Source organism: Parasteatoda tepidariorum, chromosome 1, assembly GCF_982258835.1.
Source record: "Parasteatoda tepidariorum strain Cologne lab strain chromosome 1, Ptep-v5.0, whole genome shotgun sequence".
In the NCBI taxonomy this organism is placed as follows: Eukaryota; Metazoa; Arthropoda; class Arachnida; order Araneae; family Theridiidae; genus Parasteatoda; species Parasteatoda tepidariorum.
This window is the reverse complement of record NC_141755.1, coordinates 14,261,560-14,288,935: the sequence shown is the minus strand read 5'-3', so window position 1 is coordinate 14,288,935 and position 27,376 is coordinate 14,261,560. Positions and strand designations below refer to the sequence as shown.

The 27,376-nt window shown below is 29.5% G+C and overlaps 1 protein-coding gene across 3 annotated transcripts in view; it reads right to left on the bottom strand.

The window, feature by feature from the left end:
- LOC107456464 (solute carrier family 12 member 4) overlaps positions 1 to 27,376 on the bottom strand; it is a 444,402-nt gene that overhangs the window by 17,061 nt on the left and 399,965 nt on the right. For all 3 annotated transcript variants that reach the window (XM_071180171.2, XM_071180172.2, XM_043042832.3), the window contains exons 5-16: positions 26,413 to 26,467; positions 24,412 to 24,542; positions 21,959 to 22,194; positions 18,870 to 19,102; positions 17,299 to 17,460; positions 14,566 to 14,664; positions 13,396 to 13,453; positions 13,198 to 13,316; positions 10,684 to 10,858; positions 6,491 to 6,589; positions 3,185 to 3,304; positions 1,161 to 1,354 (exon numbers count right to left, since the gene is read on the bottom strand). In XM_071180171.2, coding sequence (XP_071036272.2) covers positions 1,161 to 1,354; positions 3,185 to 3,304; positions 6,491 to 6,589; positions 10,684 to 10,858; positions 13,198 to 13,316; positions 13,396 to 13,453; positions 14,566 to 14,664; positions 17,299 to 17,460; positions 18,870 to 19,102; positions 21,959 to 22,194; positions 24,412 to 24,542; positions 26,413 to 26,467 — 1,681 coding nt within the window. The remainder of the gene's footprint in view (positions 1 to 1,160; positions 1,355 to 3,184; positions 3,305 to 6,490; positions 6,590 to 10,683; positions 10,859 to 13,197; positions 13,317 to 13,395; positions 13,454 to 14,565; positions 14,665 to 17,298; positions 17,461 to 18,869; positions 19,103 to 21,958; positions 22,195 to 24,411; positions 24,543 to 26,412; positions 26,468 to 27,376) is intronic.

Here is a 27,376-nt window from a genome sequence, read left to right as displayed (position 1 = left end):
AGAAGATGGATATGCGTACTGAATTAAAAAATAATGATAATATCAAGTAGTGTTTCCTCATTGTTCCAAAACTATAAATCGTTTTACAAGTCGTTAACGAAAACAAATTTGCCAAATTTAATTTTTTAGACAATTTAAACTGTATTTTATTTTACACATCACATTCCATAACTACTAATATTAACATTAGTTTCATGATTCTGGCTGAAAAGGAAGTCAAAATAGTACACGCATTTAGGTCTCAAATTAGTATTTATGATAGGGGAAAAATGAAGCTGAAATGTAAGGAATCACTTCTAAAGAAGGCGGGAAGGAAAAGTTCTAAAACTGTCTGATTTCAAGAGGAAATAGAAACGAGTTACAAATGATTTGATAATACCTGAAAGCAGAAAAAAACTGGAGGACAAACTAGTATTGATGTTCTGTTAATACTCTTTAATTAATTATGATTTGTCATATTTCAGCACCGTTTATGCTTTTTCTTCGATTAAATATTAATTTGCGATATCTAATGAGTCTACATTTTTAACTTCGTTTCTGATAATTTTCTTTCTATACTTAGTGGAAAATAAAGTCCTCTGCTTAGTTCGGCCAGCCACATTAGATACTGGATCTGACAAGCTCGATAGTTCATCACGATTCTCTTCCCCACCATTTTTTGCATACTATTATGGATTTCTGTGACTCAGTAGTTCTTACAACTAGCTGAAACAATGATTGCAACTGTAGCTTTACATTTTCTCGCAGAGTCATAGTTACTTGTCTCTCAGCTCTTTTCCTTTTACGGTCCGGCGCTTATACTAATATGCTTTTCCACCTTTTCTCATGATGTTATTTGTGATTGGTATATGCCGTGTCTTTCTTGTTCTTTGAGTTCGAATTTAAAATAATTTACGCTAAAAACACCTTCATAATTTTTTCCTAGTATCTTCCAGTAGTATCTAGTAATTTTTTTTTTTACCAAATGACTAATTTTTAGTTTTACTGGTGATTTTCCATGCTTCGGTTCTAATGAAAAGTTTTCTCCTACAGTGAATTTGGATTGCAAAAATATATATTACACTAAAACACTTTAATGGTACGTACCAAAAGCACATTTGTTCATAAAATAAGATTTTATCACCTTAAATTTTATGCAAAATCATAGTATTTGTACTTACCAGCTTTGAGTTGAGAGGCGAAGGCAATTATTTTCCTGTGTTTTGGTACTAGCTCGTTGTTAAGCTTACACAATACCAGAAGTTGTGGTCTCCAATTCTTAGTGTGGGGTGGTCCTTCTTCTAATCTCAATAAACTGTAACGAGCTGCCGACAGAGCTAATCCACGAATACCATCACCCCATTCTTTTTCAGCTCTGAAACATTAAGTGCACTCAGCATAAGAATCATGCGTAAGTTTAAAGGAGTCATATTTCCTCCTCCTCACTTTTAAGGGTATTTTTATACTTAAAGGCATTATTTTATGGCACTTTTATGGGTATTTTTATACTTAAAGGAATCAGTTAATCAATAATTTATGAAATTTTTGCAATGTTACGTACTTTTGGTTAGTAAAAAAAAAAAAAAACGTAGCTTAATTATTCTGATAGAGTTAAAATATGTTTCAGATGTAGAGTAAGAAACCTATGAAGGGTAACTAATTGTGCACAAACTAGACGCTACCTTGAAAGTTTTTGCGGAATTTTTATTTATTGTATATTTACGTTGCTTAAGAGCCGACCGGACTGTGCATTGGTCAGGGAGCTGACCTCACCTCAGAAAGGTCTTGGGTTTGAATTACGGACAAGGCATGTGTGTTCTTTCCTTCTACGTACTATCTGCCCTTACTACGGAAGCAACGTTGGTCCACCTAATAGGGTGCCCCTGAAAGAGTGGCCAACAAATCCGCCCAACTGATGCCTGAATGACTAGTGTCAATCAGGTGGGCATTGGAAACAAATATTGTTTAAGATGCTGAACACTTGTCTGGCGAGTTTTTCCCCCGGGAGATACTTCTTGGGACCTACTTTCCTACTTAAGACCATAAATTTTAGTGATCTTCCAAATTTTGGATTTTTAGTCTCTTTTTTTCAAATTTCAAGCATGTTAACTTTGGAATAGAACTTATGTGAGTTTTAGTAAAGGGAAAACACTGAGCCTTCTGGAGACAATGATTCTCCAAAACGAACATTCAAGAATATTTTCGAATACCATTTATTTGCAAGATGTGACGAGATTAGAAAAAAACATGCTTGTTGAAGAGGAGTATCAAATTGAATGGAAGAATAGAGCGTCTTGAGGCACAAATTAATGTGACGTTGGTCGCCCTTTTGCATCGATGACAGCCTTGCACACGCCTGGGGAGACTTTCAAATAGTTTTTGATAAGTGGCCATAGGAATTGACTTAGAGGTTTCCATCCCAGCTGAAGTGTGTACTTGCAGAGAGGATGGTCGATTTGGTTGGCTAAGTAATCTGGGCTTTAATTCACCCCAAAGGTGTTCTATGGGTTTTGGATCGAGTCTCTGAAAAGGACAGTCCAGTTTCTGAACATCCATTTCGTCAAACCACGTCTGTGCGTGTCAGAGTTCATGTTTTCAACCACAGGAGCTAACGGACCCAGGCCAAACCACGAGAAACACCCCCATACCATTATGCTTTCACCACCATAACCTAATCTTATTTTTCGGTGTATGGTGTATTAAAAAGAAGTCTTAATAAATATTCGTTAAATATGTCTAATTGGATTCTACTATTAACTTTCACTTTCACTATTATCACTATTATTAATTCATAATTTTTCATTAATTTATTAGTTAAAATTTTTAATAAGAGTATAAAAATTTGATTAAAAAGTAAACAGTTACATTAATAAAAAAATATTAATGCCAGTCATGTAGCTTTAAAAATAAATGTAATTTAGAGTTTAATTAATAAAAGTAATTTAGAATTTCATAAATTATAGTAATTTAGAGTTTCAAATAAGAGTATAAAAATTTAAAAAATTCAAATAAAAGGTAAACAGTTACATTAATAAAAAAATTTGAATGGCAGTTATGCAGCTTTATAAATAATTGTAATTTAGAGTTTCATGAATAATAGTAATTTAGAGTTTCATAAATTATGGCAATTTAGAGTTTCATAATTAATAAGAAAACTAAATGTTACGCATTTTTGATAATAATAATAATTTTAGCAAGCACTTACCCACGGAATTCGATATATTTGTATATCAGTAAAGCTAAAGCCATTGACGCTAGCGCATAATACCAGCTGCTGATAAACATTACAGATAAACATAGCAACACGCCAACCAATGATATAGACCTAAAGGACAATGATTATTAGTGAGAAGATTTCAACACAATACATTTAATGTAGTTGAAAATAAATTTGAATCAACACATCCAAATTTTTTCCTAACTTATAGTGTTGCTTAAACCTGTAATGTTGGAAAAAATACTAACGTGAAATACGGAAAATTCAAATTGAAATTTAAATAAAATTTCTAAACCATCTATTTCAGAATTTAGTTTATGCATAAATCAATAGTTTTGATGGCATAAAAAGTATTATAAGTTTGAAATGAATAATGAAAGATTGTCTTATCAGAGTCGCAGGCAACAGTTGAATGGTCTGGGGGTCGCGTGTTGTACAAGCCTGCTTAAGCTTTGAGTTTATCCATTTATTAATTAAAAATTAAAAACGTAACAAAAGTTATATAGGTTATGGAAAAGACATAATGTATTGGCTGTTAAACTCGACGGTTACTACTCGACCGATTTTTCTCAGATTTTGTATTTTGCTGTATAAAATTACGTTTTTTAAAATGAGGCAAAAAATTGTAAACCTTACAATTCAAAATTCTTTAACTATTATTTTATAAAATGATAAAAAATAATAAGCATTTACTAAAATTTATTCGTTAGCTAAACGATTTTTATAATTATGTGCAAAATGTTTTCCATTCACTTAAAAAGTTCTCGAGATATAGTGAAATACGCAAAAGGTAAAATTAGCATTAAAGGGTCTAAACTGTGCAGATCTCTTTTGACCAAACTATTGGGAACATAATTCCCAGATTGCGGCTACCCCCTATACCTTGGGGGTCAGAAATTCAAATCCTTCGAAAAAAAGGTATGCTTATTCAGAGAAAGTCCGCTTTTGTGTCCGATTTCGTAACTTAAAATATCGTAAGCACTTATTAATTAGCACATTTGAGGTCGTACCCTCGAGCTATTAAGATTGAGTCCCATAACGTGAAGATCTAATCATTTGATCAAAAGTTATCCCGGGTGGTACGCTTTTTTTAAAATTTTTTATTTTTTTGCGCACTGTACATTTTACCTCAGCGAGAATAAGGAAGATTTTAGTGGCTGTCCGCAATGACGTATTATGACATACTAATTCATAATTTCAATGGTACAAAGGGTTGCAATTTGGAAAATATGGTACCAATAGCTTAGTCAGGACTTCGGTAAGTTTAAGTTTATTTTTTGTTTATTTCGCTATATCTTAAATATTTTTAAGCGAATGGAAGATATGTCATGATGTGTCATTGCAGTGGCCACTATATAAAGCTTGCCAACTTTTTCTGAACTGGGTTTTACTATGGTAGATAGAGCATCCTACTAGGAACCCGGAGGTTCTAGGTTCGAATACTATTACTTTGGTTCGAATGTGTAAGTAAGGCAGCCAACGCACGTCTTACTTACGGGTGTTGTCTGTCAATTTAAGGCCAGGCACTGCATTTTTTTTAGTTTTCAAACTGCTATTGGTGCACAGCTACAAAATGTTTATTTTTTATTTTTTATTAAACTGCAGTTTGGTTACAAGTGTTATGTGGCAGATATGTAAAGTTAAATACTTAACTTAACGCTCATACTGTTTAAGAACAATTAAATGCAAGAAAGGTGTAAAATCATTTTTGAATTGGCCAACTTTAGTGGGAAAATACTACCTAAAAATACCAAAAATCACTTAAACTAACGTTAAGAAATTATTTAAAGGTAAGACATCTAAAGTACAATTAATTAAAAAATTTTAAGATTTATACTTTCAAATAAATCATGAGTGAACTAACAAGCGAAACTAGGGAAGTGTGACTCGCCAATTTTGAAATAAACTAGTGGGATGTATACCTTATAAGGAATAATTTTAAGGGGAAACATTCGTTTCGGCCCATAGAAGGTCCTATGAGAGATAAAAAATAATTCAATATATAGAAAAATCGGTATTTTATTACTTCAATGCAGGCTATTAGTGATTGTCTCATACTCCAATTAAATTTGTGGTACTTTCACGTACTATATAATGCATATTTATTGTCAAAATTGATTTCGAAAACTTTATATATCTGCAGTTTAGCAGAAAAACCTGCTAGGTTAATTTTTAAAAAAAATTCACATGAAATTTAAAAATTTTTTTTTTTTTTAATTTTCCAAATTAATTGGAGGTGATTGCAAATCAATTAATTAATTAATAACTAATTAACAATTAATTAACAATTAATTAATAATTAATTCATTTTCTGAATAATTTATTAATTAGCAAATTAGTTAATTATCCAATTAATTACAAATTAATTGGAGTATGAGACAATTACAATAACTAATAGTCTGCATTGAAGTAATAAAATACCGATTTTTCTATATATTGAATTATTTTTTATCTCTCACAGGACCTTCTATGGGGCGAAACGAATCTTTCCCCCTCAAATTATTCCTCATAAGGCATACATCCCACTAGTTTATTTCAAAATTTCCGAGTCACACTTCCCTAGTTTCCCTTGTAAGTGTTTGCAGATTAATCAAGAAATTTCGGATTAATTTTTGCTTAAATTTTTTATTAAATTACATTGTGCAGAACAATTAATTAGCAGGAAACAAAACTGAAATTAATTCTATAAGAGAAATAATAAATGTATTTTAACAGAAAGGACGTTTGGCTTACCAAAAAAATATTATTGTATTTTAACTGTAAGGAATTTTGTTCTACTAAATATATATTACCGCATTTTACCAAAAATTTATTTAACCAAATAAATGTTACTGTATTTTAATAAAAACGACATTTGTTTTATCAAAACTATTGTAGTATTAGAATAAAAAATAATTTTTTAACTGAATAAATATTACATTATTTTAACAAAAACGAAATTTGTTTCACTAAAAATTCTTACTGCCTCATAAAAGAAGGAAAAGTAGTTCTACTAAACAAACAATACTTCAAAGTGTGTTTTTACTGGAAAAATGTGTTATACTTCATTAAAACAAAAAAAAAAAATTTGTTTAACTAAATAATTATTATGTTATTGTAACAAAACTAAATTTTTTTTAACTAACTGTTCCTTATTTTAATAAAAATGGCGATTGTTTTATTAAAAAAATATTTCTTTATGATTGTAAAGCTAAAATTTGTGTAACTGTGGAAACGTTACTGTATTCAACCACAAATAAATATTTTTCTCCTTAAGAAGTATTATTATTACAACTATAATGAAATTATGTTTACCAATGATAACATTTGAAGCGAGGTCTCCAGTTCGGAGTTTTGAGCAAACTTTGGACTACACAGGCGAGATTGACAAACATATAACACATAAGGAAACACCTAAAATAAAATTAAAGACAAGATAAAATAAATAATGATTTCAATTTACGTTTAAATTGATCTCTTTTTTTGAGTAAAAGTATTAGTGTTTTAATAGATCAAGAAGGCAAGACTTATTGGGACGGCCTTGGCCTGTCATAGGCTGTAGTGCCCAAGAAGAAGAAGATTAGTGTTTTAACAATTAAATAAAATTTACAGATAAATGAGGATGCATCAAAACCTACAGATAATTGACCACTTGTAAAGTTTCATTATATTTTTAACAATGTTTTCATAATGTTTAGATGAAATTTTCCTCTTTTTACTTATGTTCCATCATCATATAAGTAAAATCGAAAACCAGTATAATGTTGTAATTAATGTAGCAGTATTATGTAATGGGTCGTTCGAATATTACTTAAGTAAAGGGAGGTGAAGAGGTTTGCGATTTGCTTATGCTTATTTTTGCTGTAAAGGGGAAGTAAGGGTAAGAGCATTTCTTAAGTAGTGTACTAAAATTTACTTATTTTTAATTTTTTTTGAAATAAAAAAAGATATTACAAAAAAATCGAAAAAAATTACTATTGGGATATTTTTATATTTGAAAAAGTAAATTTTGGAGAATAAAAAAGTAGTAAAAAAACTATCTTCAATAATTTTGGAAGATACAGAGAACCACACAAGACAAAAAAAAATATGTCCAAAGAATGTTCTCAAAGTTTCATAAAATTATTTAAAACATAAATTTTGTTTTATGAAAAGTTACATCTTTTACATTATTTAACTCTAAAATTAGATTACTACAGTAAAATTCAAAGTTAAACAAAAAACAAGGGTGTTACTTTTTAACGTAAGTTTGGAGGGGGGGGGATTCGTGATTTGCTTAATTTTGCTGATAAGGGTGGAGTTGAAGTCAAAAACTTCCGAAAACAAGAATACGTAATGATTGAACGACCCCTAAGGTAAATTCTAATTATTTGAATCTAATCTTATTCAAAGTATATCCATACATAATTTTTATAGTCCAGAAACATTAAAATTTTTCTTCCAAAAAATTAATGTCCAAGATGGCAAAAAGCTTTAACAAAAAGCTTTATTATATAATCACAAATGATACATGAAAACTCTCCGACTCTTCGTTGTATTATTCCTTTGATTAATTTTCCTTTGAAATGAGATTAATTTGAGGGGGAGAATTGAATTTCTTCGATTCTAAACTGGCAAGAAAGGCAACACATGGTGAACTGGCAACATATTTTTTCACGCTAAAGTTAATGAGATCAATCCCAAGACGATCGTACTAATGGTTTAGAATTTGTAAACGTTTTATGTAAGAAAAATACAAACTTGTAGTTGTAATTTACGCATCTGATACTGCTATCTAAACAAGTGAGGTATTGTTTCATAATAATTGTTTGACACTGAATAGAATGAGAGTACTCAAAAGTCAATAGAAGAAATAGTTCAAGTTTTAGAGTTCTTATGTATAAAATGTACTTTTTTGGCAGTCACTTATGTATACATTTTATATTGCTATCCGAGAATTATCTGAACATGTAATGTATATTTTCCGATGTAATTTTTTACGATGAATAGAATGTTATCAATTTCCAGATGATCAGCCGAATTCAATAAAAGTTATAAACACGTATTCTGTACAAAATGTACAATTTTGCACTTGCACTGATTTACGAATTTTGATTGCTATACAAGCAAGTTAGGTATTGCTTCTTATAAATTTTTTCTCATTTAATCGAATGAGACTAAATATGAATAAAAGGAACACTTCGAAAGTTGAAATGAATTTTTAAATCAAAACTTTTTTTTAAATCATACTATTTTTGAATTGCGCGAACACTTATAATATCAAAGTTATTTGTTCCATCAACTTAAATTTTATTTCATTCATTTCAATATAAAAAATTTCATCGGAAAATGTACCTCTTATGTTCAGATAGCCCCTACATAGCAAAGCTAAATGTGTTGTGAGTCATGTTAAAAGTTGCACTTTTTACACATAAAAAACATTTGCAGCTTTTGAACTATTCGTTCTATTGACTCGTGTATGGTTTTATTCAACGTAAAAAATTACATAGGAACAGCTTCTGTCTTGTTTAGTTAGCAATATTAGATGCGTAAGTAGGTGCAAGTACAAATTTGTGCATTTTGTTGAAAAAATTTCTATGACTTCTAAGCTATTAGTCCGATTGTCTCGAAATTGGTCTTATTCGGTTGAACGTGAAAAAATACTTCGGAACCCATATTTTAATAGCTTATTTAACAAAGAATGATAAATTCTCCACCCCAAATCCCCCCATTTATCTCAAAAAAAAAGGGGGGGGGGAAACGTACAGAGGAGATTCGGGAAGATTTCAGATATGCTTTAGATAAATCTTTTCGACAAAAAATATCTTGGACATTAATTTTTTCGAGGAAATACCTTTTTTTTAATATAATTACTGGACTAGTGTAAACCAACCAGTGAAGGAACATTTCATATATATTGATTAAAAATAAGAATTTGAAAATTTTTCTTTAAATTGATTGGTAACACTAGCTTACTGCCAAACAATAGAAAGTCATCTAGCAATGTTTTGGATTGCCTGGTCAAATAGACTGCTCTGGAAAAGTCTTTGAATTTGTTATTATCTCTGCAACACCTTGTTTCTTTGAAAAAATTATAAGGTGAGTGTTTGTATTTATATATTTGAAGTGGAATTAATTGCATGTAATAGTTTTATTTTTCTCACTGAGAAAAAGAGAATTCAAAATATAGTTATTGAAGTTACGTTTTACTTTTTTTTAAGCATCACAGCATAATAAAGTACTGAGATAAGGGGGTGTTTATTCACTGGATCACCAAACGATGAAGAACCAGTAAAGGAACAAGTGTTCCTTTAATGGTTTTTTTCTAAGTTAATTAAAATAAAAGATAAACTTTAATTTTCTTGAACCTTTAGTGATGTTCCGCATCAAAAGTATGTTAAAAATACGAAAAACCACTTCTAACCAGTGAGGGAACAGGCATGTTCCTTTACTGGGAATAGATTTCCCAGTGAATGAACAGTATGTGTTAATATGTTGACACTTTAATTTTCAATTCATGATTACAAAAAAAAGTTAACATTTATAATTTCATTATGTTTCGTTATAATTTCAAGAATAAGCTTGTTTTTAAATGTTTGCATGGCTTATAAATTCATAAAGAGCATTAAAAAATAACCAAAATTAAGTGTTCCTTTATTGGGTGTTTATTCACTGGTAAGAGTTGTTCCTTCACTTGGTCTTCTTACTACTTGTTATTTGAACCTCAAAAACCTTAAAACAATATTATGTAAGTTCTCTACAACTTTTTTTACATAATTTGCAATTAGTAACAAATATGTTGACACTGTCATTTAACTAAAATTACGAATTTTGAAATTAATATGATTTTTTAAAAGGCAAGCGAAGCTTAAGTGTTCCTTCACTGGTTAGTTTAACCTATTAATTATATCCATTCTTTTCTAATTGGATGTCTTCAAATGGCGTTATTTCAGGTTTCATTTATCGATTCAAAAGCTAATCAGGTTCAATAATCACGCTTGATGTCATCCAATTAAATCTGATTTAAATCACATGATTAGGCATAATAATTTCACTTCTTCTCCAGTTGCAAATACCCAAGTAAAAGGAAAAAGGTGGAACATACGGTTCGTTAAGTTGCGGTTAGGAAATCTTTGGAATATATTCTCACCAAATTTCAAAACTAATTACATAGTTTGTAAGAGTTTGGCGCCGCTGTTTGGAGAAGCCAAAACAAAGCTTTCTGCTGCATGTTACACTATTCCAACAAGAATATTTACATGGATGTCAGTAAATTTTGTTATCAAACAACGCTATGTTGTTGTTTGGCGCATTATTTTTATCACATTGCTTCATATTATCCATCTCTTGTTAAGCTTTGTAACTAATTTTGAAATTTGGTGAGAACACATTACCTGATCTCGTAAGAAACACGCAGCTGATCCTATATTTCTACATTCTTTTGTTTTACTTTATTCTATCATTTTTGGACTTACAGTGCGCAACCAAAAAGTAATTAATATCTTTTAATAAAAGGAGGAAAGGCTTACATTGTAAGAATAGGTGCGATGTAATCTAGATTCCCCATAAGAATTCCACATTCACAGATGAGTAAAGTAAGTATAAGGGCTTTTGTGGGTTCATTTCTTGAATTGCTATATTCTAATGGGTTTAAAAAGGGAATAATGCCATCTTTTGCTATAGCTTGCATTAAACGTGGTGCACCTGTTAGAAATAAACAAAAAATTAACTATGAATCAAAGTATTAAAGTAAATAAATAACTATTAAGTATTTAGATTTCTTAACTTTGAAGATTAGTTAGAACGTGATATTTATTTAAATTAGTAAACTAGCTTAAAATAATAATGCTATTTTACAATTTAAAAAAAATCTGAAATTTTTTTTGGATCTGAGTTGGAAGAAGAAGAAAAAAAAATTTGCATAACTTATGCATTAAACGAAGTCATACATATAAAGTTACTTATTAAAAGATTGCTTTCTTTTAAACCATATTTTAACAATTTCACTTCGAAATTTGGAAGAATTTTGAACATGAAATTAAGCTTATAAATAATAAACTTCGTATGAGAAGGTCATTGAAGTTTTCAGGAATTTATTAACAACAGCTACAACAACAGCCGAAAAACTGTTTTTTACTAAATTTAAACTAAATAAAAACTAAATTTGACTTGATTTGTAAAAGATGTTTCGGCAGCAAAATTATGTGATGCGTGATACTAAATTAATTCGGGAAAGCTGTCAGCGTAACACATTTATTAAACATATAAAGTAGCACAATGAAAACATATTACAAATTTCGTAAAATTACATATATATCAAAAACGTTTTTTTCCGTGTCAGGAAAAAAAAATAACAGTCGTGTATTCCAAAAATAAACTACGTCATCGAGGCTAGCAATGAATGTCTAAAATTCTTGGTTCTCTACAATAATGTTACACGTTTTCTACATCATGTGAGTTATGTTCAGAAAAACTACATTTAATCAATAACTACATTTCCTACATTTATTCAATAACTCTAATTGAATTTAGGAAATATATGGATTATATTTATTTAATTAACCTATAATTTATTATAGGTTAATTATTGTATCAAACATAGCTATTTAGTTTGTTTTTCAGAAGAAACTTTCGATTTGTGTATTTATGTGTTACCATTTTAGAAATTTTATTTTTGGATTTGTAATTTAATTTCCGTCGTACAAGACGCAAACATAAGATTTTACAATTCAGGGTGCCAAAAATGTTTTCAAACTACATACAGTGTCATTGATGTTGTAAGAATCATATGCAAGGCTATTACTTTTTATATATACCAATATTAAGTGTTACTTAAGTCATATTTCAACTTGAAGCAATTGCCAATCTAACAGATGAATTGTTATAAAACTCGGGTCTATAACTGCACTCTGTGTTTACGCGTATAAGAGTTTTCTACAACATGATTGTTCAAAAAAATGGAATATGGATATGGAATAACTTCAGTTACTACACTGTAAAAAATTCCGGTAAAAAGTATCGGCATTCAGGGTGCTGGTACTTTTTACCGTAAAATACATTTTTATTCCAATTACACTCTATGTTTACGCGTATAAGAATTTTCTACAACATGATTGTTAAAAAAAATGGAATATGTATATGGAATAACTTCAGTTATTACACTGTAAAAAATTCCGGATTAAATTCCGGTAAAAAGTATCGGCATGCAGGGTGCTGGTACTTTTTACCGCAAAATCCATTTTTAATGGAACATGTTACGGAAAAAATCTCATATACCGTAATTTTTTAAGTAATAACTACCGTAACTCACTGAAATACTCTAATTAAATAAACATTACTGTAAAAATTACAGTATAATATATTACGTTAGAAATGCATTTTACCGTAAAATGATTTTTACGGATGATGTAACCGAAGTGCCGGTATTTTATACCGTAATTTGATCCGGAATTCTTTACTAAGCGCAACATATTTGTTAAAGACAAAATGATTATAAAATTATACAACTTGACTCCTCACGTAACTACATAATAAATAGTCTTCAGCTACTATGGGCCAGACCAGTGTATTTCACATCTTTAGATTTTATGAAAAATTCTGTCGGCTTTTGTTAACCCGTACAGTGACTTAAAAATATAGAAAAAAAAATTATAGTTAATAAAGTAGACCAAGTATAAAAGTACTTGAGATTATATTTAAAAATGTTTATAGGTAGCTGAACTTTACGAAATTGGCGCTGAAAGTTATTAAACATATAAATTTATAACTGAAATATCTTAAACATAAGTAAAAGGGTTATAAACTTACTTTTAAAATCCCTGCAGTGTTAACATCGTTTATCCAAAATCTCATTAAAATATACAATTGACAGTGCGAAATTTAACTATCTAACTGAAAACAGTGTTGCTTAGATTTACCCATCAGAATAGCTTTAGTTACGCCAGTGGCTTAAGTAAATCCGCCAGACGGTAACTCAAATGGAAACTAGATGAGAGTTCTGTGAGGTACACTTTATTGATATTGAAAATGTAGATTCAATATACCTGTGAGTGATTGGATTCCAGCTCCTATTGTTGAAAGGAGAGATCCTATAACAATGACAAGAGGATGAGGCCACGCTAAAAGAGCTACCGCCAAACTTCCTCCTATACTTTCACCAAATCTTTAAAAAAATACACACATAATCATCGTAGAAAAATTAAAAGTGATATAAATAATTTTTTGTTTAAAATAATAATTACTTATCACGAAGAAATAGATTGTCAAATGATGCCGCAAAGAAAATAACTCCTGAACAATCTGTCAAAATTAAGAATTTATAATAACAAAATACTAGAATAGAATAACTACAGTATAAAAAAGGAAATATAATTATGCATAAAGTTATTCCATGTAAAAGGGTTAAACGAATAGCTTGTTGTAAGAATTGGGTAATTACTTAAGGCGTAAATTGTTGTCGAGTCAGCAGTGCCATCTATTGACGAGCTTTGTAACTTATATTAAAAATGTTGGAAGTAACTGGTTTCCTAAGCAGGATATGGCAAACCGTAAATGTCTGACTTGTAGTTGAAACGAGTATAATTACGATAAAAGAATAAGGCCAGGAGATTAACCAGAGGTTTCTACTCAAAAATGTAAACTTTTTATATTTAAGCTCTTTACCAGAAAACTCATCCTTTATAAAAAAATATTTTATATATGACTTTTTTATTGTTAACAGTACTCAACTAATTTCACACTTTTATTTTGAAATGTCTCGAATTGAAAAATTTTGAGGCACTGAATTCAATGAAAGAATCGTATTTTTTCTATTACTTGGCATTTTCTAGATATATATGGAAAAGTAGCCTGTGCACAATATTAGTTAACCACCTAGTCTCCAAATTGTCGAGTCATGAGAATGGTGATCTGCTTAGCTATTGGGTGAATTCTGCCTTCTTTAAGCAAATGGAATAATTAGGAGCATTTTAAAACAGATTATAACTCTTTTTTTTCTTTATCAATAAACCCCGTTAAAATGTTAATAAATAATGCCCAAATATAATAATGTTATTACACAAAGGTAAATGTCAGTTCGTTACAATAAAAAATGATGTTTTTAAAATTATTTCGTCGTTTTAGAATTGGAAGAATAGTATGAAAATGTTTATTTTAAAACAGTTTTTCAGAATAAATATTAAGACTTTACTTGACATAATATTTTTGTAATCAATTTTTTATTTCATAGTTTGAAAAAATGCATAACAAATGTATTATTTCAAGACAAATCGGTCGTTAAGCAGTGAAATCATTTGTTTTCCTTGGATTTAAGCAATAAAAAAAAATTCACAATAACTTATAATGAATAAAGTAGTTCTAATACAAGATATTTTAATAATGCATAGTGAAAAAACAAATTAATTAAAGGATACAGACAATAGACGTCGTTATTTGTGCACCCAGAGTACCGGCGGGAATAGATTTTTGCGCATCCGCTAGATCTCCTGAACGGTTAGATCCAGCCATTATACCTGTGAAAATAATTATAACACTTGTTATATTTGCATAAAAATGCGATCAGATCTACAGGGTATTCCGTAATCACTGCCCTTAATATACGGGTCCTTTTCAAAATAGAGAGGCAGTAAGAAAAACTTTTCTTAAAGCATAAAATATTAGATTTTCTACTTATAAAAATTTCAGCTGCAGTTGAAATGTTTCTTGCACATGCAAAAAATACATGTGATACATTTAAGAAATACATGCAAAATTGCTCATGTTAAACATTGAAAAAAAAAGGGCTTCCCGAAACTGAGCAAAAGTGCCAAACTATATGCCAAAACGGCTCTGAAACATAATAGTCGAGTACATGTGCAAAAGTCATCTCTACATTTGTGAGCAAAATGTATAGTCTCAAAAGTGATATGGAAGGAGAATTGTGTGAAATAAATGCTCGTTGGCTACAGGTAGGATTCGAACCAAGAACTTATTGGTTCATCGCAGGATGTGCACCCCTAAACTAAATTAAACTCAGTGGCACGATAGCCCATAGAGGGCCAAGGCCTACTGTGCCCATCTCAGTTTCCTTGACCTTGGGCTCTGGGGTACAGGAGCAGATGTTCCGGTTAGGTGGTCAGCCGAACGCGGAACACCCAGTGTTTAGTTCCCAAACATGCTTGGTACTCATTTATCGACCCACTGAAGGGATGAAAGGCTGAGTCAACCTTTCCCGGCCCGAGGATCGAAACTAGGACCGGCACGGGAGCGCGAAGCGCTGCCACTCACCAACCGGGTGAGGATGTACACCCCAGAGCAGGAAAAAAAAAGGAAGCTTGATATAGTGCAGTACTAATATTGCATAGTGGTGCATGACATACTAGTTTCCAATTTCAATGGTACAAAGGGTTGCAATTTGGAAAGTATGGTCTTAAAATCTTACTAAGGAAATCAATCATTTTAATTTCCCATTTTCCTTGCTTCGCTATATCTCAAAGACTTTTAAGTGAATGAAGTAACATTGCTCCACCGCTATATAAAGCTTCCTAACTCTTTTTCTGGACTGTGGTGTATAACTACGGTTAGTATATCCAACCACAAACCCGGAGGAACGAGCTATACGAACCTGTATTTCTTTCTATTGACTTAATGATAAAAATATTTAAATGTAATAAATTTAAAATCAATAAATTTAAATTTAAAGAAATCTTTTATGTATTCATATCTCGAATTAAGCTTTATAAGAAAAACTTTATTTTGGAATGTTATAACTTAATTTTAATTAAAAAAAGCAACAATAAAATTTTAAAACAAAAAATAAAGCCAATTTTTAATTTGATAAATTTTTATTATTATAAATTTAAAATCAATAAATTTAAGTTGAATCTCTTATATAATCCTATCTAGAATTAAGCCTTATAAGAAAAACTTTATTTTGGATTTTTATAATTTAATTTTAATAAATAAAGCAGTAATGAAACTTTAAAGCAAAAAATGAAGCTAATTTTTAACTTGAAACAATCTACATTGACAATTAGCAACCAGGAGTAAGATAACAGAGTGCAAGTCAATTTACTTGGACAAATTTCATTGAAAAGAAGAAGTTTTTATACAGAACTGAAAAGCATAATTTGATCTTCCTATTAAAAAACAAAAGGAGTAATAAAACAAAAAAAACTAAAAAAAATCTATGCTAGTAACGAAAAGTAAATAAAACATTCATACAGAAGTTTTCCAAGCGAGCTTGCGAAGTTTTATTTTCTTTGAATGTAGAAAATATAATAGCAAATTTTTAAATGGCTACCTTAGCTGAAAATAGCACACAGAGGGTGCTACTGCACCCGTTTTTGCCAACTCAACAGAAATAATTTAATATAACGATTAAGTTAACATAATGAAATGAAAAATCCAGGGACAACATTAAGCTGTTTAATTTTCACTCAAAAGAAATTTAAAAACTGTATATTAAATAAGCTCCATTACATATAACACAGTTGTTAGAGCTAGATAAATTAAAAATATTTTCAATTAATGCTTGGTTTATTTGCAGTTATATAAGAGGCAAGGAAGACTTGACAAAGAAACTTAGTAGTACCTGACGTATTAAAATCGACATTATTTTTACAATATTTATTTCTATGTATCTAAATTTATTAAAAATATATAGTGAATTAATTTGAATAATTAAAAATGGAGTTTTGAATTTTTTTTGTAATTAAAATTACTTAATGTTATGAGAGATCAAAGTGAAAGTTTTTTTGCATATAGATCATGTATCTTTTTTAAAATTCTTGCCAAAAATAAAAACCCATGTTTTTATTTTTGGCATCATGTTTTTATATTGGAAAACATAATAACAAAAGTTAACAATAGACTGATATCCATATGTCTCACTTCTCTTAACTTTATTTTTACACTGGAACTCTGGAAAGACGCACAATGAAATAATTTTTTTGTAAATGATAATCAGTTTGCCCAATGTCAGATAAAAAATGGGTTTAACTCAGACAAAAAAACGCTTAAAAATTATTTTCGTTTTTAAAATTTTGCAAAAATGCCTATTTTTATATTTAGTGACTAGACTAGATCTTTAATGGTTATTGGAATTTACATAAATTAAATCATTATCAATGTATATCATACATTTTAGAGAAAATTCTTTTTCTTACCTGTGCAAGATGGGAAAAATATACCCACTAATAAATAAAAAGATGTCGATATGTCAACAAGAATTTGATTGTAAGTTTTATCTCCTCTTGGATTTGAATCATCCTCATTTGTTGATAAGTCTATAACGTCGCCTTTTGATCGGAAATACACACCGATATTTTCTGAAAAAGAAAACTCAGTGAGTAAAATGTCATTTTTTCATGTATAGTTCAATATTAAAGTGCAGTTGATTAAAAATAAGCTGTACTCCTTTGTTCTAATTAGCAGATTTTTTCCATCCAATCTTCATGGATCAAAGAACACATCTTAAATATTTTGTGATGTGTTAAGGTGGCATTTAGTATTAATTAAAATACTATGCATGTAAACATCTGATTACATTTCTCTTTGATTTAGTTATAATATACTACAGTTATAATATAATATAGTTTGATGGGCGTTGAGAAATAATATCCTTGCAGCAACCTTAATAAGGTACCAAGTTAAATAATATTATAGTGAAAATTAACTTTTTCTTACTTGAAAACGCGATTCCATGCTTCAATTCGAACAGAAACCTTGCCCCATATAAACTAAGGTAGCAGCAAATTTTCACAATATTTTGGTTCAATATGACGATATTAAGCTTCAACCTCAAGAGATGTTTCTGAGAGAATACTTCTGGCTTGGAGAGGGGAAAATCTAATTAGTGGAGCGGTATTCAACGCGTTAGAATACTTAGCTGATTTTACGCAGATTTAATTGTTACGTTGTACTTGCAAAAATATTTTACGTTTGTAAAATGACAATGAATTTCTCTTGCAAAGTTTCATTTTACAGGAAATATTCCAAAACTAGCGATTATTAATTTTTATTTTTACTCCGCATTGAAAATTTTATTTATTTAGAAATTGTAAGTTTTATGTCCTTGCCTAATTAACAGCAAGCGTTAATTTTTCAGATAGTATAGACTAAATAGTAGACTCCTTTAAAGAAGACGCTTCTTGTTTTGGCGGAAATCCAATTAGTAGAACAAACGGTATTCAGGATGTTAGATCATATTGGCTGATTTTACACGGATCGAACTGCTGTGTAATACTTAAACAAATATTTTACCTACGTAAAATGACAATAAATTTCTCTCGTAAAGTTTTACTTTACAGGAAATGTTGCATAACTAGCGGTAAAATTTCCGATTGTAAGGTGCTGACTTTAACTCTGAGTAAAAAATTATATTTATTTAGAATTGTACGTTTTGTGTCTAACAGCAAGTGTCAATTCATCAAATAATATAGGCAAAAGAGAATAGTCCGAGGTCGAAGTGGGGGAAATCTGATATGATACATTATTTAGCTGATTTTGCATTTATCGAACTGCTACGTAATCATTGTAAAAATATGTTATCTATATATAATGACAATGAGCTTCTCTCGTAAAATTTTATTTTACAAGAAATGTTCCAAAACTAGCTAGGCAATACAAATACAATTGTCTATTCAGATGTATATTTCAATCTCTTAAGTGCCTTAAAAATGAACATTATTTCATTTTGATAGATTAATTGCAATGTAATTAAGAAATATTTGATTACCCCAAAAAACACCACTTTTGAGTCCAGGTATTGCTAATCTTTCTTCGACGTTACTCTTCCTGAAAAAATCATCACAATCATACTCAATATCATCAGTAAGATTTCCGGGGCTTACAGTTAGGTTTCCAGGAAGTTTACAATACACGTGAAACAATGAATTGGTGTCATTCTTATCTTTAGAGCACACAGTATAACCTTTGGTATTTAATATTCGTCCTCCCAGCGTGCAAAATCTGAAATAAAACATTCATTTTTAAAAAATGCAAAGTAGGAATTTTCATCAAAGCATTTCATTTTGCCACACATAAAAAAAGTATCGTCAAAACTACCGGAATATAGTAAAATTTACCGTGTTTCTGGCTCGTTAGAAATACTAAGAAGTTGGGTAATTTTTACCGAAGCGCTTTTGCTAATGATTTGGGAGAAATTGACAATAAAATACTCTTTTATAATATGCTATAAACTTTAGTAAATGTTGCAAAATTTAGTAATTTTATGATGATACCTTAGAGTATGGCATAACAACTATTTATTCGGTTAGATTTACTTTCAGAAGCGTATTTTTTGCTAAATGTGTGGTAATATGAACTATAATTTAAAAAACCAGAATATTCGATAAACCAACACCATATGAACGAAAAAAATACCAAATAAACAGTTCAAATACCGTTTTTTGTTTTATTATTGTAATTAAACGATTTACCATTAATATTTTCTAAATAATTTCTAATATTAATAAATCCTGAATTAAAAACAAAATACTGATCTGATAAGGTGTGAGAGTTTCCATTCAAATAAAATGGATTAGATAATTTTCTCCTAGCATTTGGTTCCAACCTCTCCCCCGAAACATTAATTATAGAACATTAATCATAAAACTAGGTATTTAAATCAGTTTCTCCTGGATATGAAATTTCTTTTTTTGTTTTTGAAATTCATAGAAATTTTATTATTGATTATTTTAATGTTAAGACTGTTATACGTATGACTGATGGTTTTCAAAAACTTATAATTAGAAAACAGTTCTTTTCAAAAATCAATTCTTGCGGTTAATTCATGTGGCATAACAATTGGATTCCCGAAAGTGATGTCATCGTAGCTAAATCGGAGCATTTGTTGATCCAGAAGCCAATGAGCCGTGACGCACGCACGTGGAACGACGCTTACAGATATTCAATTAAATCTGATTTAATTGAATACCTGTCATTCTTAAGGTCTGGTTTCTTAGGACAAGCGCCTTATCTGGGCGTCAGCGGGACGTCAACGTCTCGCTGACGCCAACAAAATACTGGTTTGTTAGCTCAAGGCCTGGTTTCTTAGAACTAGCGTCTTATCTGGGCGTCAGCGGAAAGTTGACGTAGAGCTGACGCCAAAAAAAATACTTTTTTGTTAGATCAGCGTGAGCAGTCGGTTCAACGCAGACATTATCTCTCATTGCGCATGCGTTAATAACGTAAACAAATATTTATTTTGAATTTGTATTGATTTTGTTATTGTCGACCAGTGTTTTAGAGAACAAATAGTGACTTTGCCCAAGAAAAAACATATTATAGCTGAGCTAAATGAAGAGTGCTATGTTTAATGAAGAAGCTATGTTTAATGTCAAAATCAGTCTTGGCTTATTTCAATGTACTGTTGGATGTTGTCCGCCATTGCTTCTGTGGTTAACGTCACGTTGTAATCCAACTGCAGTTGAGTTGGACGGCAATTGTAGTTCAAGATGAGCGTTCGATGACGTATACTATCAAACTCACAAATGGACCAATCAGAGGTTAGCGTTGATTTCCAGCTGACGGCGTCCTGTCCTAAGAAACCAGGCCTTTAGGCATAATCACTTCACTTATTCTCGAGTTGCATGAATCCAATTCATACTTTCCCCGCCTCTTGTTCTTATTAGTTCAGAATTTTCTCGACATATGGCGCTGTGGACAGCGGAGCTATCAATTAACTAAAAACATTTGAAACGTACATCCCCTCGTGTCACTTTATGACATGAGTTTACAGCTAACGGTTAATTTTAAGGAAATATTTTTATGGTATTTTCACAAAGAGATTTTGGAAAATTGTGATGTAATGTTCGATTATTTTTCTCCCATTTAAGTATTAAATATTATCAGCGATATCAATGGTTAAAAAAATTATGGAAAAATGTCTAGAGCTAATTACTCCCAGATATAAGAATTAATTTTTTAGTTTCAACTATTCTTAATTAAAAATTTTTCGGAAACCGTTTGTCTAATTCAGAGCAATGCAGTGTACGATACTCTTCTCAACTTCTCATAATATCAAGAGAGTTATAAAATTCCTTTAAAAATTTGTTTTAGAAAATACTTGTTACCATTTTATACTAGTTTCTTTAACTATTTGTACCCTGGTTTAAAATCTTTGAAAATGTAATTAAATTATTCAATTTAATGCAGACCCCAAGTAAAGTATTTAAGTTTAAGTTTCGTATAAAACACATATTTTTCTATTAAAATTTGCTACAGCAACATTAATTTAGGCTATTAGGGTAAGGAATATAAGTGATAGGCTTTTCAAACTATTAGTTTTCGGAAATACGTGTTTTTTCTATGATAAATGCCCATATTAAAATTTTTATTGTATGTTATAAAAAGGAGATAAAGTGCTTATATTTATTATTCATATCAAATAATCATATTAACTGCCAAATGATCAGAGTTGTTTTGACCTCGTAATTATTTTACACTGAATTTGCAATGTGGTTTATAGATTGACTTAAAGTCTCATTAATCTCGAATTTAAGTAATAGAAAAAAAAATTTGCTTTGGTATTTTCGGGCTATGATAATTGATGGTGTGACAGTATATGGTGTGGCAGAAGTCGAATTCTTGGCCATAGATGGTGCCACTGAAAAAACAAGAAACGCACACTTTGCCTTAAATTTGCTCGGTTTCACCAAGCAGGCTTGCCCGTGTGGCAAGTGGCATTAGAACCAACCAACCAACCAACCAGTCTATAGCATGTCAGTCTATATCTAATTATTGTCTATAATATTATGTATCATTCTTTGTAAAAACTTATAATCATATTAGACAATTGAAATTAATAATTCAAACATCACTCACTTTACATCATGCTTTCCATCCATATTGATGAAAACGCCAACGTAGACACAGATGATTGAAACGATGACACATAATAAAGCAATCGGCGCCAATTTGCTAACAAATCCAACTCCAATGTACACCATGATACCTACTATAATCAGTAAAACTGTACCGTACGTTCTAAAATTATTATACATTATTTCTGAATCCGATCTGAAGTCCCCGTATAGGCCAAGCTCAGGTGCTATATAATTCTGTAAGGAAAAGAAATTGATTTTAGTTCTCTAAATTTAACAACAGAAAATCTATTTTTATATCCATATGTATCTGTATGCATAAAAGTTAATAAAAAAGATCGTTTCGTGCATTATCATTGGACAGAGAAATCCCATGGTATGATTTAGTTTTCTCACGTGAGTCTCAGGTTAGTTTGGTTCTTATTAGCATAAAGTTAATGATACGAAGGTGTTGTTTACCTTTAAAACATGTCTTTGTCCCAAAAATAAATACAATTAATTGAAATATTTAGTTTCTTTCTCAGTATTAACTGTTGTTACTTGATTTAAAAAAGAACTTCATTGGCTTTAAATTTATGCAGTTGGAAAAAAAAGCTTTCCACCTGTATACTTTTAAGGCCAATAAAGTTTTTTTAGTAATAGATAAAACCATAGTAAGGTGAAGAGTAATAGGTGAGCCATATTTTAATGACATTTTTGGTTTAAACTTTAACATTGAACTGATGGTTTTACTAAAATTTAACACTGATAAAGTTATTATTTTTTTAAACAATTATTGTAGTTTACGTGGCAGGGCATACAGTTTTTGACAGATGGCGCTATAAATAATAAACTTTAAGTCAAAGAAAAACAAATGAAAATCTCAAACAGATTTTTCGTAATTTTTCAATGAAGGAAAGTTCCATTCGATATTTCTGAGGAGTTCATAACCAACCATAATCACATGTAACCTGTATGTAAGTATACATCCTTAATAAACATTCGAATCTGTTAAAAATTTGAATTCCTCATTTTTAAAAATACCTTGTGCATCATGTTTACTGATTTCGTTCTATGCAATTTTTATGTCTTAATAATAGCATAGATTACTAAGTTTTAGGACATTCAATTTATTGGTATTTCTTTAAAAAATTAAACAAAATTCTAATATCACAACAAATTTTCGAATGTATTTATTTTCTAAAACAGCCTGAATATGAATATGCTAATAAACTAAGCATCAATAAAGTACTAATCACAAGAAGAAAAACATTTCGAAAAGAAGTTAATGTATCATTACATTTACATAATTAAAAGATTTAGCATCACGTGAAATATTTGTAGTTGCAATTCTTGAAAAAACCTTCCTTATATAAATTTGTGAAACCTGTTTTTGTTTTCGATTTTGTGTTTTTTGACAAATTAGTCTCTTTACTTTTTTTAGTTGCAATCTTAATAAAATACAAAAGATCTTTTACGTACCATTCATTGCTACCTTTTTTTTATGAAATCACAGATTTTGTTCTTGTAAAAATTTTTTTAATTCAAGACATTTGTAAATCTAGAACCTTTTTTATTTTCTTTTTAAACTCTTGTTTTAAACTGAATGAGAAAATTCAGTGGAAATCCACAGGAAGAACCCTACCTTAGAGTATGTAAACGAATTTACGTATAATAATGAGCATGTTGTGTTAAGTAAGTGTTATTTCAGACGTTTGAAAAATCTGTTCTTAAATTTGTGAGAAAAAGAATTTCTGAGATTTTGTGAAAAATCTCAAAAATCAGTATTCTGTTTAGAGTTGTTTTAAAAGGTCTTGTTTTGAGAATTTGTGAAAAATCTAATCGTATTTTTCTATAACTAAAACCACCGTAAAATCTAGTTCTTTCTATCAGCATTCTTCTTTTTTGTGAATCCCTAAAAACAGGATTGTACTTTAGTAAAAAAAATCATTCTCAAAGTTGTAGTTTTAAAATGATGCATTGAAAATATCCTTGATTCCAAGGAAGAATTTTTAAAAGAGAGTATTTTTAGAATAAAAAATATTATGAAGGGTTTTATTTTAATGCACAATATTTTGTAAATGGTCCGTTTTAATGGTAAAGCATTTTTTGAAGGATTTGTTAATACAAATTTTGTGAAGGATGGGAAGGAAGGAAGATAAAATTTTGTGAAGGGTTCATTAGTGGACCCAAATTTCTCTGAAAATGTTATGTGAAAACTTTCGTATAAGAAAGAAACCCCTTCCCCCTCAACTAAATAGATGTTTAAATAGGAACAAATAAAACATGTCATCAGATATAAATAAATGTATTAAGTTTATAAAGAAACAATAAAAGGAATATTAACTTGGAGTAGCTAAATTTTATTGGGTTGAAAAGGAAAGATAAAAAAAAAAAATCATTGGATTGCCAAAAAATTAAAATCATATGGAAATGAATTGGATATAGAAAAAAAATATATGTTGCAATGCTTACTAGCAAAATTTCAACAGCGCCGACCAGATACATGGAACCAGCTAATGTTGTTGCTAAGTAGAAAAGTATTCCTACAGCACCTCCAAATTCCGGCCCCAGAGATCTTGATATCATGAAATAAGAACCTCCCGCTGTTAAATTAAATAAAGTTATCATAAGTTTCCAAAGCATATAATTTCAAGTAGTAAAACTATATTTTGAAAAATATAGTGGTTACACTGATCATATACAGCAACCCTACAGAAATAATTAACGAGTTTCTTCTCTAATGCTAGAGCAAGAAAAGAGATACGTATTTTTTTTCAAAGCATGGAGCTAAAAGCTAATACTTCCCGTCTTAACATATATAGCTCCCCAATCCGATGCGGTAATCAGTCTTAATTTGAAGAGGAGTTTGTTGTTTTCATTAAAATTTTTTAATTGAATTCATGAAGTTTTCGTGCATTGTTTATTTTAATCACTTCTTTTATTTTAATTGCATAAAATATTTGGATGTAAACAAAGTATGTTAATTTGTTTAGCCCCTAAAGTGGATTTTGATTTGATTTAAATATTTTAATTTCTATCTATGTTCCCTGTTCTTAAATTTATTTCTATGTCGAATATAATGCATATTTATATGTTTAGCATTCACCATTAATTCCTTTTAAACTAATTGAAGTTCAAATACGGTGTGTTATTTCTTACAATTATTAATTGTAAGAAATAACACTTACTTATCCGTATTTAATCTTCGAATAGTTTAAAGGAAATAATAGTGAATGTCAAACATATAAACCTGCTCGTATACTTTTAAAGTTAATTCTTAACTATTATAAAAATGATTTAATGATTTTTGATAAATTATCAATATGAACTTTCTTTTTCTCCGTTTATAGTAGATTTATGATAGAACAAAATAAAAGGAAAATTAAAAATAAAAATTGATAAATAAAAATATAACACTTACTAATTTATTGATTTTTTGCTCTTTAATCCAATTTAGTGTTGCTAGAGGGCTTCACTGTGAGAAGGGTAACGAGAAACGTTTCAAAACGCGTTTTGATGACGTCACAGCGGAACGGCCCTAAGCATCTTTAATTAATGATAGCAGCTACTATTCGTTTATTATTTCGTTTTTGATGAGCCTGCAGCATTGTAAGTTTCATATAAACTTTCTATAATAATTTCAAAGCAAAATAAACTATTTACGTGTTGAATCAAATACTTTCCAAAAAATGCTTTTCTTGAAGCCTCTCCGTATTTTTTTAATACAAATGTCTAAGACAAAGCATACAAAATCAATACATTCAAAATAATGCCTCTAGGACTGAATTTTATTGACAATTTTTAAATTCATATTTAGTCCTATCCTTTTGCGCTAAGAGTTTCCCCGCAGTGCTAAAACTAAAACAAAAAGCGAATTTCTTCAAAACTTGTTTATTTTATTTTGAAAAATAATAAGCGATTGCAATCAATAACAATACTAACTAATATAACAACGACGCAGCGAATATGCTTGAAAGCTGAAATATCTCGTCCGTCGCGATGAAAGAGTTAATAAGCATTTTAAAAGACTATTTACAATATACAGTGAAATATATTTTTACTAGTATAATTGGAAAAGAGAAATAAATATGATTTTAACATTAAAATGATAATTCAAAACGTTAAAATACGATTCAAAACGTCAAAATACCATCCAAAAATGAACATTAAAAATTGACATAGCCTTTAAAAATTGACATAAAAAAATTAAAAATTAACAACAATGAAGAATAAGGAAAGTAAAAATGGTTCAAAATACCATTGTAGCTAGTTACTTTTTAAAACCAATATTAAAAGTGAAACTACATAATTCGGTTACTAAAATAAGTTAATTTATACTTAGACTAAATTTTGTGTTTTTTCGAAACCAACTTTATTGTTCAAAATTTTTTAATTTACCGAAGCAAAGTTTGTTATATTTACAAATTTGAAAGATAATAGCTAATAAAATGTAATAAGTTAAATTATACATACCCGGTACTATACCATTCGTTGCAATTGCACTTAATGAAATTACAGTTGTAATTGTCTGAAAGAAGGGAAATTCGTTTTATTTCAAAGAAGCTTTATTTATTCATATCATATAGAAACTAAGGCGTTGGAATTTTTATTCAAGTATATTTATCTCCATTGCAATAAAACTCCAAGAAATAAAACTCAATAAAATTCATCGTTAACACAATAATTTTATTTTTCTCAACTTAAAGTTTTTAAAACAATTTAGTTATGTTCGTAATATAAGTTTATTTTAAACTTTCATTTTCTGTCTTTAAATTTATTTCAGGAAATAATTCTTTATGGTATTAATATAATTGAAATTTGGATGAAATATTTTGACTGCTGAATTTTATGAAAAAAGATTTAAATTGATGTTATGTTAAAAACGTTTGCATTTCTGTGCGACACTGACATAATTTTTCCGTTAGTTATTTGCTATTTTGGGGTAAATATTAGTTATTTATTACTATTATTGATGTTATTTTAAAAACATCTACATTTTTGTACCACGCTGACTTAATTTTTTTCATTAGTTATTTGCTCATTCGGGTTAAATATCAGTTATTTATTAGTATTGATGTTACGTTAAAAACTTTTGCATTTCTGTACCACACTGACTTAATTTTTTTATTAGGTATTTGCTCTTTTGGGGTAAATATCAGTAATTTATTACTATTGATGCTATATTAAAAACTTCTGCATTTCTGTACCACACTGACTTAGTTTTTTCATTAGATATTTGCTCTTTTGGGGTAAATATCAGTAATTTATTACTATTGATGCTATATTAAAAACTTCTGCATTTCTGTACCACACTGACTTAATTTTTTCACTAGTTATTTGCACATTTGGGGTAAATATGAGTTATATATTGCCCAGTTTGTTTCATAAAACAGATAAATATTATGCAAATATACAGGGTACTCCGTCTTTTGTATGT